This window comes from Microplitis demolitor, chromosome 3, assembly GCF_026212275.2.
Source record: "Microplitis demolitor isolate Queensland-Clemson2020A chromosome 3, iyMicDemo2.1a, whole genome shotgun sequence".
Lineage (NCBI taxonomy): Eukaryota > Metazoa > Arthropoda > Insecta > Hymenoptera > Braconidae > Microplitis > Microplitis demolitor.
Genome location: NC_068547.1, coordinates 532,573 through 552,663, shown reverse-complemented (window position 1 = coordinate 552,663; position 20,091 = coordinate 532,573). Strand labels below are relative to the sequence as shown.

General features: G+C 33.7%; 2 protein-coding genes across 5 annotated transcripts; both read right to left on the bottom strand.

Moving 5' to 3' along the window:
- Positions 1 to 87: 87 nt before the first annotated feature.
- On the bottom strand, positions 88 to 13,076 carry LOC103580530 (serine/threonine-protein kinase SMG1). 4 transcript variants are annotated; one of them, XM_008562338.2, is made up of 7 exons: positions 12,656 to 13,076; positions 11,807 to 12,029; positions 11,450 to 11,719; positions 11,115 to 11,364; positions 10,897 to 11,026; positions 974 to 10,832; positions 88 to 902 (listed from the first exon to the last, which is right to left on the bottom strand). In XM_008562338.2, the coding sequence occupies exons 2-7, from the start codon at positions 11,958 to 11,960 to the stop codon at positions 718 to 720; spliced, it is 10,848 nt and encodes a 3,615-aa protein (XP_008560560.1). In that variant the 5' UTR covers positions 11,961 to 12,029; positions 12,656 to 13,076; the 3' UTR covers positions 88 to 717. The 4 variants fall into 4 exon arrangements, with proteins under 4 accessions (XP_008560560.1, XP_008560545.1, XP_008560538.1 ...); XM_008562323.3 differs by having other exon boundaries at positions 11,450 to 12,029; positions 12,656 to 12,861; positions 12,930 to 13,076; XM_008562316.3 differs by having other exon boundaries at positions 11,450 to 12,029.
- Positions 13,077 to 13,826: 750 nt separating this feature from the next.
- LOC103580551 (RING finger protein 11) lies at positions 13,827 to 16,130 on the bottom strand. The gene is made up of 3 exons (XM_008562360.3): positions 15,578 to 16,130; positions 15,156 to 15,491; positions 13,827 to 15,084 (listed from the first exon to the last, which is right to left on the bottom strand). Exons 2-3 carry the CDS (start codon positions 15,285 to 15,287, stop codon positions 14,671 to 14,673), a joined length of 546 nt encoding a protein of 181 aa, XP_008560582.1. The 5' UTR covers positions 15,288 to 15,491; positions 15,578 to 16,130; the 3' UTR covers positions 13,827 to 14,670.
- Positions 16,131 to 20,091: the final 3,961 nt, after the last annotated feature.

The window sequence follows — 20,091 nt, the reverse complement described above, 5'->3', positions numbered from 1 at the left end:
TTAAATTTGGAAACATTAACATCCAAAACATGAGAAAAAAAAAAACAAGTGTTAATTTTTTTCATACAATTTATGTATTTATTGTTATAAATAATTTATTTAATAACCAACTCTCGACATCGATTAATTGCAACTGTTAATTTTTAATAATTTGTATTTTAAATAAAAGTTAAATGAAATTTAAATAACAGGCGCGATATCGATAAAATTTAAATTGTTGAACAATAGATATCCATACCTGGGTAAAACTCCAGTAGGAGTTTTCAATCCGTATATAAAACTGCCAATATTAAGACTGCGCGAATACTCCATTTAATTAATCACTATTATTATGATTATTATTATTACCATGATATTATTTGAATAAATGTTCAAAGACCAGGAAGATATGACTGAGTTGTAATTATTACTGAAGGGTACGGATTAATTGAGTGAGATTTTAAAAAAAAGCTTCCAACAATATTAAATATTCGCGCATTGTTTAATATACGGATGTGGATGTTTCTCGAGCGCTTTTTATTTTTTGCTGATTGTATGTTTGGCTTTCATCGGTATGATGTGCGGACACTGAGGAGCACATCTGGCCAATCGTAATCGGTATTTAATGCCGCTACGAGGTAGTAGAACGACGATCTTTAATTAGGTACAACACACGTGAGTACCATTAATTAATTGAGAGTCAAACCCAACGACGCGGTTGCGTCGGCATCCGCGCGTTCACACCCACGGAGTCCAACCCTCATAGAGCAGGGCCAAATTGTCGAAATTTTGCGCCTCGCGGATTACGTACTCCACTTGTTCAGCTGTCGTGTATTTACGTGACGGATTTGGATCGCGGCCCTCCAGTTTCATGCGCACGCGTCGCCAGACATTTAACGCGTACACATTTCTCTCTTGTACAGCTGAAAAAAAATAATTATTTAATTAAACTCAAGTTTTAAAAGCAGTCCAATGAATAACTAAAGTAAATTACCTTTGCCTGTAGTAGGGTCTCTAGTCAACGGAACTCCTTTCCGCGGACTGAAACAAATGTTCGTATCCTGTCGCATCAGTTTACTTTTCTTTTTAATTCCAATATTTTCATCAATAAATTTCGGCTTAACCCCGTTCCTAGATTCGTTTGCAAACTCCAATAGCTCGTCGTAGACGCTTGATACTTTACTTAAAAGAGTTCCCAGTTGACCCTCAGCTTCAATAACTCTCAGAGGCTCAAGATTATCCGCTTCTAGATCTTTCACCATACCAGATATTCCTTCAATGAAAATTCGATACTCGGAAAGGAATTCACCGAGCCCGGATTTATTCTCTTGTTTCAGCATAGTTTTGAGTAATCCTCGCACGTCAGTCATCAGCCGATGGTGTTCAGACAAGAGTCCTTGAATATCCGCGGTCCTTTCTCGTAGATGAAGATGCGCCATAGCATGCGATTCTTGTTTCTTCTTAAGTATCAGCTGGTTCTCCAAAATAGCGTCTGACGTTATTTTTTCCGCCCGTCTCAGCCAATTGGCGTCGATGTTATTTTCCAGTTGAAGTAATTCCACAAGATTTTCTTCGATCGTTGAAATATTAACGGCTAAATTAGTGCGTAGCATACAACTCTCTTCCCACTGTTTTATTAATTTTATAAAATTTGCGTCGTGCGTAATACTTTCAGAAGTTTTTGTTCTAAGTGCTTCGTAATGTAAAATAGAGTTGCAAGTTGTCGTGATAATGAGAGCGAGATTCTGTTGACGAGTTAGTTTTTCATTTGATGACAGCACGGCGTTATCGAAGGCAGCCATTACTTCTGCTAGAGCTGGATTAGCTCCGGCAGCCCACTTGAGACGTTGATCAACGCTGGCTACGAGATTTTGCTGTTGATCCCGGGCTTCGCATACTCGTGACTGCAAACTCGAAAGAGCTGCTGATGTTTTTCTGAGCTCTAGCATAAACGTCGGACGATTTAAAGGATTTATTGTACTTAGATTTGTACGTGCAAGCAGTAAACTGTCTTCGTGTATCCAATGGTGGGCCGTAAACTGAATTTGCAATCTCTGAAGTGTACCACGTGCTATTTCAACACCCTGCTGTGATACTCTCGAGCACTGCTTACGTCTCCAAATACTTTCCAAAGTGCTGATCAACGATCCTGCTTGGCCGTAAACTGTTCCAGATATAGCGCCAGTTTTCAAATTCGTGTCCACTATTTTCCGACACAACTCTTCAATAGAAACTTTACTTTCAGCGCCAATATCTCGCTGTTCAATTTCCCCAGTTACATTTAAACCCATGCGCTGCAATAAAAGACAAATAGCGATAGCTAAAGTTTGAGAAATAACTCCTAGAAGCTGACGTGAAACAAAATCGGCAGTGAAAATTTTAACTGGTTTATTTAATCTGTCGTCATCATAAATATTCATCACTCCATCAGCGCCTTTGAAAGCATTCGCAATCTCACGACACATTGAAAAAAATTCATTTATAGTATGTAATCTTTTTATCAAAAAAATATCGTCCAAAACACGACGCGCAGCTTCATGAAATATCGGTACTGCTATTTCTTTAGCTTCTCTTATCTGATCTATTTTTTTCCAGCATGTAGGGATATCAAGACTACCAAGAGTAGCAATCAGCGCGTTTCCTTCAACCTGTAATTTTTCAAACAGTCCGTTAAATCCCATCAGCAACATCTGCCCCGGTGTTAGAGACTCAGAGCTGGAGTCTTGATTAATTTCAACAGATCTTGATAATAAAGCTTCGAATCTCAATCGCATATTTGAAACAATACTTTGTACAACAGTTTGTGGTCCTTCCATATCCATAAGTGTGCAACGTAAATGAATCTCTAATTGTGATAATAATTCAGCTAGTGGTCTTCCACTGGACACTATTATATCTTCTATCTCATTAATCATCACCATAACACTTGGTTCCTCAGTAATGATTGTTTTCAATGCCTCTGGCAGTATAATCATATGGAAATTATAATTAAGTTCTTGAAGTCCTCTGTAAATCGCGTCCGCACTCTTAAGGCATTCGAGAGTACGTACTATCAATATTTCATCTTCAGATTGATTAGCTGCTGCTGCTGTCGCCGCAGACAATTGTAAATCAATCGGTATGAGACTCGTTAACTCGACAATTAAGGAAGACATTAAACGCATTTCATCCAAAAACCATTCACCTTCTCTTAATGTTAAATCCACCAAGCACTCGCCAGCGCACTTGGCAGCCCCCTCCATCATCAGGTACCTTTTATTTAAAGCACATAGCGCGGTGATATTTACCAACTCTAAAGCTTTGTCGGCTGACTTGTCTCTCTTCAAAAATGAATTTATTTGCACAATACTATCAGCATATATTTGGTCAATTCTTACTTGAGCTTCAGGTAGTCCTTCATTTGCAACCATACGCTCGTAATATTTACTATATCGTTCTTTTACCTCGTTCATAATTACTTGGACTTGATAAGAAAATCCAACAATTTTTTGTACTCGTGAATCATTTACTGCTGCCGGCTGATAAGCTGCTTCAAATTGTGACATTACTTCATTACAAATTTCAGTTGATCTCGTGGTTAACAATTTGCCGGCAAATGAGTGATAAGCGACAGTGCGATGTTGAGCAAGTGTGCTCAGAGGATACAGACTGCAAATAGCGGAGTACTGACTCAGCAAATCAAGACACGAACGGATTAATAATGATTCTTGTGAGGCTAATTGTGTCAGCTCATTTTCCGATTGTTCGCACTGCAAAATCATTTGATTTTGTCCGGCATTTTGAAGGAACTCTTTCACCAAATCGAAAACCATATGATCGTCGCGAGTTATCGAAGGGGTTCCGTATTCTGCGAGCCATCGTGCCAATTGTGGTCCTCTGACAGTTGCTAAAGCAATATTATGCATGCTTATTTGCTTCTCGCACTCCTCCATCTTGTCTTTCAATCCCAGCTGAGCTTTTTCATAAGCATCTCTTGCTCTTTTTATGGAATTGTACCTATCAATAACCGAGTACAAAGAATGATTGCGCCCGATAGCCTGAGCTTCTTTCACTAAACCCAACTGTTGATGGCGATCCTGCAGTAAATCCTGACATTGACGCAATGACTCATTGGTCTCTAGCCACTCTGCCAGATGACACGAGAGCATTGGAAGCGCCCGGATCATCAGATCACGGTTGATTTGCCATTCTACCCGCATTTCAGCAATTCTTACAATGAACATTGCACGAGTAAGCTCTTTTTCTAACTCTTTTCTGCCAATTCCCGCACATCGGGCTCTTGCTTGACAGGTTCCGTAGCTTGCGATGCTGTGCTCAGCACCGGCACGCCAATCTACCAGTGGATCGTAGACAAAAGCTTCCAGTAATGTCAGCAGAGTTTCTCGACCACGGCGCATGACTCTCAAAGTATGCTCACAAGCCAGTCGGAATATTCCTTCAACGCCAGTTACTCCAAGCGCAGTCTTTATATTCGGAGTCATTCTGAAAGGAACTTTTTCAGGAACACGCAGAGTTTTTCCCTTCTCAAAACAAACGTTGTAATCAATATGAACAACTTCGCCGGTATTTAGATCAACTAGAACATTATCTAAATGACGGTCACCTAAACCAATTATGTAACCAATTATCGACATTACTGCAACCGAGTAAGAATAACTTTTAGTTGCTTGCCACCAGTTACCAGCATTGATACTATTGCACCATATCTCTTTGGCCAATAAATCTTTAGGTGTTTCTGTCATCAATTCCGACAAAACTTGTTTGAGAACTGGAAGCGGCCACTCTTTTCTATTTTCCAATGGAATACCGTGTTCTTTTAACAGCGGAGCTAGTTTATTGTAAAATAATTCAGATGGTCTCATGACAGCTGTTGAATTACCCGTACCACGATTTCCCGCCATAGTACTTTCTCGTTGTTGCCATCTTTTGTACAGAGCAAAGAGCGGCGTAACACCATCAACCCATTGAATTAATCCAGATCTTGGTCCCAGTGGTATCACTGAATAATGCCGTGCTCGGTAAACTTTTCTCGTGTCATTATTTTTTGACATCATTGTGTTACAGATGCTGAGAAACTGCATAATACGCTCGTCTAAATGGAGATCTTCTAAGCCCTTAAATAGATATGTATATACATGACCATCCGATCCATGAAACATCAATTTTTTCGGTTTTGTTTTTGTTGGAAGAATTTGTACAACATTATCTACAGACCTTATTGTCACTATTTTATTATTACGATCTGTCGCAAATACACCGGGCATTGCGATGCACGTATCCTTCATATTTGCAAGTATGGGACTTATGTCAGCCATACTCAATGTATGGTTGCCTCTTTTGTTAACTTTTTGGGCCAATTTAGCTTCTAATTGCTTCAATGGCGTTGATGACAACTGCGGTTTTGCTGGATTCTTAGGATTTTTCAATCTCCGCACGACTTCTTCAATACACGGCGAAAACTTTTCTTGGAATAATTTCTCGTGCGGTGTCTCTGCAGGAACTGAGGTGATGGCCAGAAGGTTTTCCAGCACGAATATGATTGGCTTGACAATAATTCTGTGTTTTTCAGCAATAAGCTTTTCTTTTTCATCACTAGACAACCACACATTGTCCAGTACTTTTTGTACTTCCTGCTCCAATTGTTCGAATTTTTTCGAAAACTCAGTGTGATGTTGACAGAAAGTTGCCAGCCATAATTCGTCCCACAGTAGAGTTATTCTACGCAATTCTTTCACGAGTATCTTGACATGATTAACAGAGTCGTGATTTTCATTGGAGAGACAATCAGCCAACTGAGCAAAGCATGCGTCCATAAAAGTTTTGTTTTCATCATTATGAGAATCAGCAGTTTCGCTGGTAGTTACTGAGGACAAAGCGATCGCCGCTTCACCATCGTCTTCATCAAAATCAAAATCATTCGGTGAATTTTCGTATCTTGTTGGAAGCTCTTCGAAATCTTTTGGATGATCCGTAACTGCTCCTACGACTGTAGGAAACGTGATCAGATGAGGACTATTTTCAGCAACACGACATAGTAGTTCTGAAACTCTTGTACGGACATAAGATTCAGGATGACTTAGTCGTGAAAATAATTGAGGAATTATTTCTTTCCAGGGTCCAGTGGGTGTAGTAGAGAGTCCAGTCTCCAGTACATCTTGAAGCTCCAGAGCGTGTTTAACGATAAGTCTCAGCAGCCGTAGAGTAGCAGTTATTGTAGCACAATCATTTGATTCATTATTCGTCAATTCCAAGAATTTGAAGTAAGCGTTTGCTGCAAGCTCGTAATAAGAATAAATTCGTTTTTGCGCTTGACGCCATATATCTACAAGCAAACCTAGATGTTGATTAGGAGATTGCACCAGCGCCGGCACTTGACGCAATTGATTTTCAATCATATCGGAAGTTTTAACATCATTCGTCTCAATATCACCTTCATCTTCAGGAATACTTTTATTTTGACTCAATATTGACAGTATGGCATTCGAATCAGCCTCTGTAATGTCAGCTGGAAGAAGATCACGAATATTGCTTACATCAACTTCTGTCAATTGTCCAGATTGTGAATTGTCAACAATTTTACGCCCCCATTTGTAACACCACCCGGCAAAATTCGCCCAGACGGCTGGGAAATCCGGACATTGATTAACTCCTAATTGCATCAGCTTTCCAATCACCATATCTGAGTGTGGAATCAGCTCTGTTGTCTGTCCAAATAATTTGTCCATTAGTCCGTCATTGTGCAGAGCTTCGAATTGAAGAAGCTGATTTAGCTGAGCATTATTTGTGACATTTATTTCTTGTTGTTGTATCCATTTACCCAAAGTAAGCATCAATTTAGTTCCTGTTTCTCTCAATTCATTTATTTCATCTCCATCATTTATAATTGCTCGTGATATTCCGAGAGCCGTGACACTGCAAACTTTCACCGCGTCTTCAATTGAGTCCATGGTGTACAGTAATTTTGACATCTCTTTAAATGCACACATGTTATTTTTAGTCCAATTAATATTGATCGGTTGCTCAATAATATTGGCAGTTATGTCACAAAATTTATAATCAAAGTCTCCGAGAAGTTGTTCGTTAACAAAATACTTTTCAATTTGACGTTTAGCTAATTTGAAATTACCCTCTTTGCGCGCACTTTTGGCCAAATCCAATCTCAAACTCGCAACCTGATCAGCAGCTGATAAATTATTGTTTGGTATTTTTGCCAAATATTCTGACCACCAGAGGATTTGAGTCATCGTATTGGATCCAAGATTTTTAATTTTATTTACACGCAAAAGATCAAACATGTCGACTTTTTTCTGGTCGAGGAGATTCTCAAGACTGGACGCTGAGTATTGCAAAAGAATCGAATCAGTCAAATACTCAGAGGGCATATTTCGTAGACCCTCTTCAATAATTTTAGCAGCAACTTTCTTGCTAAATTCAACATTCTTCTTAAAATCATCACTGTTATCACCAGCATGGACTCTCAGAGCGATATTAGTTAACGTGTTTGAACATTCGGCAATTGTTTTAGAGCAGCTCCAATTGGTAGTTGCCTTTTCATCGAGCAACGTCCAATCAGAAAGTTCTTCGAGCGTTGATACTTTGCCCATTTCAAAATCTTTCAAGCACGTGGCCTGCTTTGAATTTGAATGAGTCTGCATTTGTCTTTTCAAAATATCATTGCTCTCTCGCTTAAGAATCTCAGCTTCACGAATTTTCCAGGCCTCCAGTTGCTCCCAATCTCCAACTGCAGAGTAGCATCTAGCCAACCGCTGCATCACAAACACCGCGACCTGAGTATCCCCTTCTACTTTAGCTGACTCAGTATTTACTTCCAGCTCTAGATCTTCGAATTTAGTTGACGGATGTTCTTTCAATATAATTTTGTAACTCTCAGCTGCACTTTCGTAGCGACCGGAAGCTTCTTCCATGGCTGCTTTCAACCACAAAAATTTTCTGTCCCGTTCTTTTGTGTAAATATATAATCCTTGTAAAGCTTCAGCTTCGCCCAACATCACCAAAGCCTGAGCTGTGCACAATGTCGCTCTTTCAAACTCTGGTCCCTGTATCATTTCAGTGTCACTCAAGTCTTCCAGCAGACGCTGGCCATTGCGCAGCGCATTTGTAGCCAGTCCTGCGTGAAGAGATACAACACACAGAGCCAATCGTATACGATTCAACCATTCCCGGCAAGTTGATTTATTTGTATGGAAAAATGTTCTCACAGGTTTGGGTAAAGGTGACAGAGAAACAGCACATCCTTCAGCTGCATTATGAATCATTCTTTCCAAATGTTCCAGAAATTCAACAAACAATCTTACCCTCGTATGCTCGTGAAGTGAATAATCAAGACCATGTTTATCATTTTTTGATACTTCCGGTTTGCAAGAAATATCACGAGCAAGAGTTTTAAGAGCTCCTTCAATTGTAGTGAATGTTTCTTGAGGTTTTCCTAATGCAGTACGTAATTTATTTAGCACACAATGCTGGGCTGCTTCAATGCCGCTCCAGAAAAATAAAAATGATTGATTTGTCATACCGAATTCGTACATTTTAGCGGTTATTTTATTCCGCGATATTACTGGCCAGCACAAAGTAAATATTTCCGACAAACCCAATGCATCAAAGTTGTAATCTTGGAGTAAAAATGCCATATAAGTTTTAAAATGCTGAGACTGCATTTCTCCATAGCCATTATTTGGACTATTACTGGCTGTACTATTGTGAGTTTCATTGTGATGACCTCGCATGTGGAGTCTCTGAGCTATAATCAGAGATTCTATTGAATAATTATCAATGACCCGTTGTTTTTTTGTCTCTGATTGAAGACACTGACGATTGATTCTTGGTATTACAATATTAATAGGAATGTGCATAAGTAAATTACCATATTTACTTCGTAATATTTTGTCATAAGACGTAAGATGTAGGATTGAAAGATCAACAATTTTAATGTAAATCGACTCTGGCCACATAACTTTCTTGTCACTTATCAGAATTTCAAGATTATCACAAATTGACATTGATATTTTATTATTAGTCATTGCTCCACATGACAATAAACTTGAAACAATCATTTTACATTCGTCTGTTTGATTGAGAATACTTAGATATTTCTCAGCTTGAATAAATATCTCTTTTATCCACGTAGAAAGTAACAAAAATGTTTTTTCCGGTGTATTTATTTCAAAACATTTAACAATTAAATTTAAAATAGTTGACAAGTGGCCGCTTGTTGGTGAAGCTGTTGGTACATCAATTGTGCCGGGAAATATGTCAATAGAACGGCAATGAGTCGATCCTGATATAAGACTTGAGCTGGGAACGAAATGATTGTATCGGGAACAATGAGCGTACAATAGATACAAAATACTGTACTGAAGAAGTGGATTATTTTTTGATAAATCCACATCATAAGGACACATTTTAACAGCCAGTAATTCTAAAATACTTGGTTTTAATGCCCACATGCCTATTATTGAATTACTGGCATTGGCTAAATCAGAAAGTGCGCGTAAAATGAAAATAATTATTATTTCAGCGTCATTTGCTTTGTAATTCATGTCACCGAGAGGATTATTTGTGACAAAGCTTGGTAAATTTTTAATTATTAGTTTATAAGCGATCTCTAGATCACCGAGTATGTAACGATATGCTTCTTGTAGCAAAGGAATATTTTTTAATCCTAGAAGACTGTGATAAACAGATAAACTTGCCTCTTGCATGGCAATTGAATTTCTCAAACGTAATTTAAGTAGAACAGAATCGCTGCCGAGAAGCTTGTATACAATTTCCAGTGGTAGATTTGCTGATACCTCCCTGATAACCTTAGCAATAATGTGCAGTGTAGAAATAATTGTGTCGTCTAGAAAAATATTTATTTTACTTAATTGAAGATCTATGAACTCGTAGAGTAAATCGTGATTTTTAGTAATACGCGTTTGCAGAAATCCCAAAAGGTGGTAAGCACACTCATTGGCGACGATTATCAACTCTTCTTTTTCCCGCGACGCATCTTCATTTTTATTATTCCCCTTTTTCAACCCCAATGATTTTATTAATTTAATCAGTAACTGTTCTTTGTCTTTATCTAACGTAGAATTAACAATTGAATCAAATGAATTTTTTCTATCATCTTTTCTTCTTCCGTAATTTAATGATTTAATAACTTTTATTAAATTTTGTTGATTATTAACTCCATCTTGATTAACATTTCTAATTAACGTGTCGATATTTTTTTGTGATAATTTTAAATCTTTTACATAATCAACGAGATTATCAACATTGTCGCTGGAATTTTCATCCTGTATATCATTATTGTCATCTCTATTTTCATCAACTTCGATGGCCTTCATTACAGTCCTCAACATTTTTAATAGACACTCAGTCAAGAAGCTCCATTGGACAGCAGGATTAATACTTGGATTCAGATTATCGGAAACGCTTTTAACAACTGTATTAAAAACTGAAATAAGTGAAGTTATTCTCAATATACATTCTTTAGGTCCAGGAATAGGTTCATCGCCTGGTGAACTTCTTCCAGAGCCGGGTAATGTCAGCTCTTCGTCGTAGCTCTCCATGTCCTCGAGAAATTGACTGAGTAGCGTCAAAGTAAATTGCATATCAGAAATCCAAAATGTCTCTAGCTTTCTTAAACTTCGACTTGCATAAGCAATTATTTTTTTTGATTGAGTAAAATCTATGTGCCACCCAACTAATATATCAACAGTATCACGAAAATAATTTGAAAAAACTTCCGGACAGGATTCAATGACAATAAGAATGACATCGACTGTTGCCATGAGTAGGTCTGGCTTTTCAACGTTTTCCAAAGTCGCTTGCAGGCGAGATATTATTGTCTGGAATTGAAGAGAAATTATTAATTAAATTATTATTTAAATATTTTTATAAATAAATAATTACCACAGCAAAGTCATTCAACTTCTCCATCCCGGTATCCATTTTCAAAGTTTCTCCCAATGATTTTAACAGCAAACATTTTATGTCATCCTTACGCTCGCTCGTACACTTTCCGAATATCCACTCCAAGTATCTAGAAAATTTATCATTTTAAATTTTATTTGATTATGATACAGAGAGATGGGAAAAAAAAATTGAATAATTTGAGAGGTAATAAGAACCTTTTAAATTCACGATCAGCAATAAAACCAATGTAAGCAAAACATTTAATAATTTGTCTCTGTGATTCGGTATCCGGAGTCAATCGTAACGCATCAAGGAGATATTCACATATTGGTTCCAATTTACCTCTTATATATCTATGATTTTCAGGTATCATAAAGTTCTCCAAAACTTGTTTTGCGAGTTGTAAAAAATGGTCGTCACTTTCCCGACACAGTCGTCGTAAAAGTTTAGTAACTCTTGATTCATCTGCAATTACATTTATAATAAAAATCCATTTGAATAAATAAACGTTTAAATAAATAAAATTTGTTGATAAATAATAAATCCATACCGTTTAGTCGCTTATCATCGTAGTATTTGTTCTGAGAATTGTCGTGGTTTTTCAACGATTCTTGAAATTTTTGTCTAGACGTCGAGTGATAGCCTCCGCCTCCGCCTTCGGTGTTTGAATCTCGGTCATTTTGATTTTTTTTAAAGGGTCTACCTCTCTGACCAGGACGTATACGTTCTCCGCTATTATTTCCTCGTGCCATTCGAAATTCATTACGAGTATTGCTGCTCGAACCAGTACGCTGTTTGATACGTGAAAAACAGTGGTCCCCTAAAAATCCACCAGAATTTCGCGGACAAATTACCAAGGTACCTCTTGGTACACCAGAATCGTTAACATTCGTTGTATCACTCTCACCCTTTGTTGTTTTAGAACTTTTCTTATCAAACTTATCCGTATTATCTCCAACGGTTTTAATGCTGCTGCTGTTGCTCGTAGACTCTTCCCAAAGCTCAGAGCTTTTGGATCCCTGTAGCTTTGTGCTGGCGTTAGAGTTCTCACAGCTATTCATCACATCACTCTACAAGTGGTCTGCATGACCCACACTTGATAATACTAATAGCTCTCAATCTCGTGTTATCTAGAAACAAAAACAATAATTATGATAATAATATTAATAATAACAATTACTCATATGCATCAACATTCATCTCACATATTAAAATAATTAACAAAAACCGAGGATTATTTAAAATATCAATTAATTTGATAATTTCAATGTTTTGGGATTTTCCCGCCCAATAAAAACCCTCCATTATAAACACAGCCAACGCATAATACAACTGGACAAGAAATAAATTAAATATTACCACGGCTAAAATGAGCAAGTGCGTTCTTAAAGTGTGGGTGCTGATAAAAAAAAAAGAAAAAAACAAATCTACACAACTATTACGTATCGCATAAATTAACCGGATGAAATAAACAAACAAAAAACTAAATACTGCAATAAACTCGGCGACTATTTTTACTCGACGCGTAAATTAGGTTAACCCACTAAATTCAAGCAGATGGAATTCATCCACGTTTTTTTAAAATTATTTCCACGCCTTGTTTTTAAAATCTTGATAACGTAGCAGCTAAAAAAAATTAAATCACCATTTTATTGATATTTATATTAATGATCGTTAATTTAAAGGACCGTGACACACATGCACATAAAAATAATATAAAATAAAATATCATAAATAAATAAATAAAATTATTAACCTCTTGGACAGAGCCTGTGTTATTTTGTTTGAAGGTTTCACAATAAATTATACGGATATCAATATGAATATTAATTTATGAAAAAGGAAGCACAGCGACTTGTTCTCATATGTTGCCCGGTCAACACACCACCACACAATTATTATTTTTTATGTATTGCCCTCTATGGAGGAGATATGTACCAGCTTAGATAAACACTCAACTGACTGAACATTCAAGAACACATAATATAATAATAAATATATATAACCCAGCAATACACTTATTATCTCACCTCATCACTACATCAACCAACGACGTATGACCATATCCTTATGATGATCCACCGTACAATGTGTTCTTGTATGACTAATTACCATCGAGTACAAGCCCATACAAGACAGCATGACTTCAAACACACACCAACGGACTCTTCAGGACTGATGATGAAGTACAATAAGTTTTTGAACAGAGACAGAATTACTGCACTAGTAAAATAATTTGCAGAAAGACAATTATAAAACAACATCAACCTGGTCCTGGTGTGGGGGCGTGTTTTTTTATAGTTATATATATATATTATGAACTTTACTCAGCATTTCCATCACCATTTGTTCAGCTGTCAAATCAACACAGCTTTTGTGAACTTGACCAATGAAAAATGTCATTCAAAAAGATGATTGTGAAGTAGCAGACATTTGGAAATTATTGTAATTTTTGAATAACTCAACAAAATGTAAATCGAATAAAATTATAAATTAAAATTTGTTTCATATCTGCTACATTCACTCTTTTTAAATACAGGATGGAGTAATTGATCAAGTCAATACCAACTTTGTGGTATGAAACGAATAATGATTTGGTTTAATTGTAATTTATATTTATTAATATTTTGGCGCCGTCTGTTTAAATTCAAAACATTTTTATTTCAAGATCTACGGCTGGTAAGCAAGAAAGTCAGTCTGTGTCATCAGGATCTGGGTGATTGATTACTTGGGCCCTGATTGCAAGACCTGGTCAGAAAATTGGTGTCAATTAATTCCAATCAAGTTGACGACAACTTGAGCTATTGTAACTTGACACAAGTTGTTGTCAACTTATGCAGCAGGTTGTCATTTGCTTGGCTATCAAGAGGAATCTGGATATTTAGGATCTGTATCATCGAGATCTGTGTAATAGACATCCACCCAAGAAATGTTAAACATAGTATTTAATAATTGAATATGTATACATACGAATATGTACAACTCTTATAATTAAATACAAGTAAATAAACAGATACAATTAATTATAGTTGTATTAAATTCTTTTCTTTTTTTTCTAATAATTTATGTAAGGTAAGAGACCCAGTACCCGACCAGGGTACTAGTACTCGATCAATCCATATATTTGTATATCTATATTTAGTATAATCTAGTAAATATAGACATACGAATACTTGAGTGAACGGGTACTAGTTCCCTGATCGAGTACTGGGTCTTTTACCTTATATATTTATTTTTTTTTGACTTATCTATAAGTAGTTATTTTAAATATTTATTTGCAGTCAACAAACGACTATTTCACAGCTCCATTTCTTTCACTTCATTCTTATCTATAAAGCCTGTTAAAACATAGCGATATTATAATGCCAAAGCCTTTAACGCGATTATGTGATGCTTTAATTACTCAAGGATTTGTCTAGACAACAGTACAAGTTTCAAATTCCGATCCAAAATCAGTTAAAATTTTATTATTTCCTATCATGATTTTCTTAAAATTTTTTTTCTTAATTAAATGTTAAAAAAAATTTCATTAAGACAGAATAATAATTAATAAAAAGTCAATAATAAAACCGCCTGCAGTTATTTATCGAATATAAAAGTAAGTCGAGTAGAGATAATTTAAATGTTTAAATGATTTTGGAGACTGAAGATAACAGAATAACTATTGCCCGATTTGTTCTTGATCTATCTTAGTTGTTTTTTTATAATTTTACCAGCCTTGGAGGCAAATGTGTTCGATATATGTACTTGGACAGCATTAATTTAGATCAACTAAGTCGTTGGATGATAAGAATTAATTAGTGCCGCGTCAACGGGCTCCATGCACGATGGACAGGTGAGTGAACGCAGAAGCCAATCGTCGATGCACATTGCATGATAAGTGTGCATGCACGGAAGATAGCGAACAGCTTCGCCAATAGTCAGTTCCATCATGCAGATTACACATTCCCCTTTTTTAGCACCGTCGTACTCTCGCGATGGCAGATGCTGGATCAGTCCAATGCGTTTCGCGATTCGCATCTGATGCTCCTCTTCATTCATTGCTGCCGTATTCATCAGTCCGGTTCCTCTTATGCTGCCTGTTGTCATCCCAATACCCTGACCTAGTCCACCGATGCTGGATTCTGTTGATCGCACGTGTCTTTCACGGGTCGAAACGACTGGATAACGCGAGTCAACCAGCTCCTGAAAAATATAATTAATTTAATTATTCTGTTTACTGTTTCTTAAAACCAAGACCTTAATATTTAAATTACATTGTAAGGCATAGCTTGGGAATTAAGTTGATCTTGTGACAAACTCCCAGAAGTTGCTGGATCCGGACTGTTATTCAATAACGTCGCGTTGTCATTTTGAGCACCTCCACTGCTCTTAAGACAGTTGCCCATTTTGTCAGAACAAAGGATTTAAATTTATATAAATTTTGTTATTTTTTTTTCTAGATGACAATAGACAATACCTAGAGGCAACTCGGGACAATAAAGAGCAGTGGGCGCTGATGACAAGTGATTGGTCAGCGTATCTCCAAAAATGTCGTCGAGTTTGGCATGGTCAGGGTTCACCACTCAAGGGCACTTATTTTTTCTTTGTGACTGTTACCAGCCAACATAACAAAAAAATAAAAATAAAAAAAATTAAACCTTGGATGTCACTAATTAAATTAACTGGTGTCACATACTTGGGATGGTGATCATTTGTTTCCAACAACAATAATAATTATTAATTTTACTGTTTAATTTAGCAAGTACGCTGTAGTTAGCACAAAACACTGCTGACTACAGCTGACTAGTTGACTTTTCCACCATGACTCCCTGATTTTAATTTATATATACAAGTTAAATGTATATGTACACTTTTATATGTGTATATATATATAAGTATAGTATTTTCACGACACGATTTCGAAAGAGTTTCTTTTACTTATTGTTTTTATCGAGGATGATTATTAACTGACATTGTGTTGACAATTTAATAAGCGAGCGTTACGCTTATGGATAAATTGAAATTATTATAAGAGAGTTTGTGTTGTTGGTGTTGATAAACAGCTGACGAGCTCAGGGAGATAAACTAACACACAGAAATAAATCAACACTACAAGACAATGCCAAAGAGCAGCACGATGGCAGTATCACAAGACACCAGAATTATTCGTCATGTAATGTAAGCTTTTGTCTAATAAAAACTTTTTTTTATTTCAAGTGTTGTTCTCTGTTCATGCAACGTCATGACTTAGTTGATAACGATAATTGTTAATACGGTACCGTTAATTGACAACAATGAAAGTACTATTTAATATTTTATTTTTTAAATATTTCCTGTTTGCTCCTGAGTTGGTAATTTTACAGAGAAAACTTCTAAGCCGATCGTTAGTAATTTTGCCGCGAAAATTCAAAATGATACTGAAGCTAGCTGACATCTAATAATAAAATACAGGAGATAAATTTTCAAAATGGCGGTGATTTGAAATTGGAGTTTTTGTGAGTGCAAATGTGGTAAATATGAGACAATTTATAAATTTTAAATAATGAAATTTAAAAAAATGCGCGTACTGATTTTTCAATTTTGTAAATATGCATTTTTAAATTTTTATTCTGCTTACATTTTATTTATTTATTCGAAAATTGCTAATTGTTGACTACATTTAAATTAATTGAGTTTTTTTGTGTTTTATAGGCATTTTTTTTGGGAGCTCTCGGTAATAAAAAATAAAAATGAATATCGATTGAGGCATTTTATTCAATTTTTATACATATATAATCATTTATATCAGAATTTCAGGTTGTCATATGGTTTAAATCTGGCTGTTTATTTATTCTGCATCGCCACCCAACTATACATTTTATCATCCACATTTAATTTCACAGTAACATTTTATGATAATTTTTATTTACTTTATTATACTTCTCAATCATTCTTATTCTTTGGATTATGAGTAAGACTTTTTGTATTTATTTATTTTCATAGTCATTCATTATAGTAAAATATACACATAATTCATATCATCATAATTCATAATGTATATAATAATAATAATATGTATATATATATCATATTGATACAATGTATCGATTTAAATATCAACAATTGCAAGCTAACTACTGTAATTGTTTTTTATTCATTTTCTATTTCCACTTTATCATGTATATATATGTATATATATATATTTTTTTTTTGTAGTATCTGAACCCCTTTATTCAATAATATATATATTTCTAAAATAAAAAAATAATTAATCGTTTTCCCAGAAAACCCTCATCAGAAATATATATCTTGGAAAACAATTAATCATTTTAATAATATATTTATAATATTTCCAGTTACAGTAAAAATATTAATAATCTTATCATTATTATTATCATCATCAATAATAATTATTTATCCATTAATAATATACAATTAAAAATTAAATTAAAACAATTATTTACAATAAAAAAATAAATATAATGACAAATAATTTAAATTATTACAATGTCATCTCACACAGAAAAAAAAGATTTCTTGACGCAGAAAATTTTTTCCAGTCCTAAATAAATTTTTTCCAATTAATAGTGAAAAATATTTCTTGTGTCAAGAAATCCTTTTTCTCTGTATAGTTAAATATTGGGCTTATAATTAAATTATCTATTTATTAAATAAAGGGTTTCTATTTAAATAATATGGTTTTTTTTTTTTTTATTATTACATGTCTACTTGTTATATAATGGGCGATTGACATATGTAAACTCTTGAACTATGAGTTCAGTTGATTGTATCATTGTTCACTTTATAGACAATGGTAGGTCATTATTTATTATTAACATAATTATTCTTAGTTTATATTGTTTATTGATTATAAATATTATTACTTATTTTGTTATAATTATTAATATTATTAATTATAATTATAAATATTATTACTTGAATCATATTTAAATAATTATAGTTTGCGTAATCAATTTAAAATAATTGATACGGATTTTTGGTAAGTGATTATAAAATCACGACAAACGGCCAAAAATCATTATTATTTACGTGTAATTATAACGATTCAGTGAGCAGTCTTTAGAAGGAGTAATTAGTGCATAATTTAAATTAATAATCTACTACAATTATTTTTAAAATATCTACATAAAATAAGTTTTTATTTATAAATACTAAAAATTATTCATTGGTATAATTTTAATTATTATATTTTATTTTTTTTCAGGAACGAAGTTTAAATTTTTTTATCAATTGTAGCAGCATCGTAAGCGTATTGCAATAAAAAAAAACCTTAAAATAAAAATAATAATAAAAGTAATAAAAACGGAAGTCCGTTGCTTTTTATGAACAGCGAAATATGAGAAGCCAAATAAATAGGGCAATAATTTTTTTTATTCGAAAGAATATTTCAACTTTATTGTTGCAAAAAAAAAAAAAAAAAAAAAAAAAAAGAAAACAGATTAAATTTTTTTTTATCATAACAGGGATAATAAAATTCATACTAATGCTAATTATAATATTATTTATGTTTTTATTAAATTATTTATCTAAATACTTTTTCATTCGAGACGACCAACTGTCAACTGTCAAGTGCGTACTTACTTTTCAATCATTTTAAATCTTACGTCTAAAAAAGCAGGTACATATTACATAGACAGGTCTTCGAAATGTTAATTTTCATATATATCAATTTCATTACAATGTTTCGGATTAATTTATTACATAGTTTTTAAAAAAAAAATACTGAAAAATAAAATTATTGTGAAAATAATTTTTTTTTTTCATTGGAAAGACAAATCTCAAAACGTGATTATCATTTTTTGTGTTTTTGAGCTTATTTGCATATGGTTTAATACCACTGCAATTTTCTTATTCCCTATTATCATATATTTTATTCATCAACTTTTTTTTTTAACAAAATTAAAGACATATTTGAATTTTAGTTTTTTGAATTTAAAATGGCTTTACATTAGTTACTACATGTAGATATTTATCATTTGTTTATATATTTTATTTGATTATTTTTAATTACGTTAGTTGATAATGAAAGTGACAAAAAATATAATAATCGAACGTGTATTTCGAAACACCCTGTCAAAATAGGCCACCGATCTATCAAATATTACATAGGACTAGGTTTTAATATGAATTAGAAAGCTTTTAGTAAAAGACCAAGACCAAGAGACACTCTATCCATAAAATATATATGTATATATGTATATATATACTCTGGCTAGAAAGTTCAACAATAATGACTCATTCTAGTTAATATGGCCTCCTAGTACGAAAGATATTATCGAGAATAAACTTGTGCTTTAGTATCCAAAATAAAATCTACCATGTTATTATTATTGTTAATTTTGCTCAGCTTTAGAATTTCAATTATTTGTTTACGTACTGTCTAGTTTTATACAATAACACACTCAATCCATCGTTTCATTTACATTTAACACTGGAAACAAAAACAATTATAATTTAAACATTTTGGCTTCGATATTCAAATTTTTTTTCGTCAAGAAAACTCGTAAGGCCTTTAGTTAAAAAAAAAAAAATTAGCGAGTTACAAACGAGTATTTCAAGAGGCCGATTTTTAAAAGATGAAAGTGATCATCAAAAATATTTTTTATTATTAAATAATACACGCGGAATTTGATTTTAATAAGTGAAAAAATTTACATGCTTTCAATTTTTAGGCACCGCGTGTAACAATATTTGTTTTTTTTTCTATTTTCAAAATAAAATTTCTCATATATTTTATTACTATTATAGTTATATTTGCACATTTCACTCTCAAATAATAAAACTATTTAATCTATTTGGCTTTTGTATTTTAAGTAACGTTTCCATAAACTTTATCAAGTTGTTACAAATCCGTACGATTGGTCGCTCGAGAGAAAAATAATAGTTATTATTATTATTATTATTTACAATATCTATTTTATTAGCGCATGTATTTAAATTATTTGATTCATTGTTTACTTTTGCGCAGATAATGGACTCTTGATTATTATTTTTGTCTACCTGATAATTTTGAATATTGTTTGTTATCATAATAAGTAGCAATCTAATAACATATTTATTTACTAAATAATATCGGTGTTCAATTAAACCGGTGATTATAAATTTTAATCAATGACAAACATAAATAAAATATTAGTCAGTTTTGCCATACAGTTATTATTAATATTATTATTATTGTTTTATTAAATTACACATATTTATGATGTCTTA

Coding starts and splice junctions, on each gene's coding strand:
- LOC103580530 (XM_008562316.3), bottom strand. CDS start 11,960: ATGAATAGCTGTGAGAACTCTAACGCCAGCACAAAGCTACAGGGATCC. Junction 11,365..11,449: donor CGATGATAAGCGACTAAACG/GTATGGATTTAT, acceptor ATGTAATTGCAG/ATGAATCAAGAGTTACTAAA. Junction 10,833..10,896: donor AGTTGAATGACTTTGCTGTG/GTAATTATTTAT, acceptor CTTCAATTCCAG/ACAATAATATCTCGCCTGCA.
- LOC103580551 (XM_008562360.3), bottom strand. CDS start 15,287: ATGGGCAACTGTCTTAAGAGCAGTGGAGGTGCTCAAAATGACAACGCG. Junction 15,085..15,155: donor CCCAAGCTATGCCTTACAAT/GTAATTTAAATA, acceptor TATATTTTTCAG/GAGCTGGTTGACTCGCGTTA.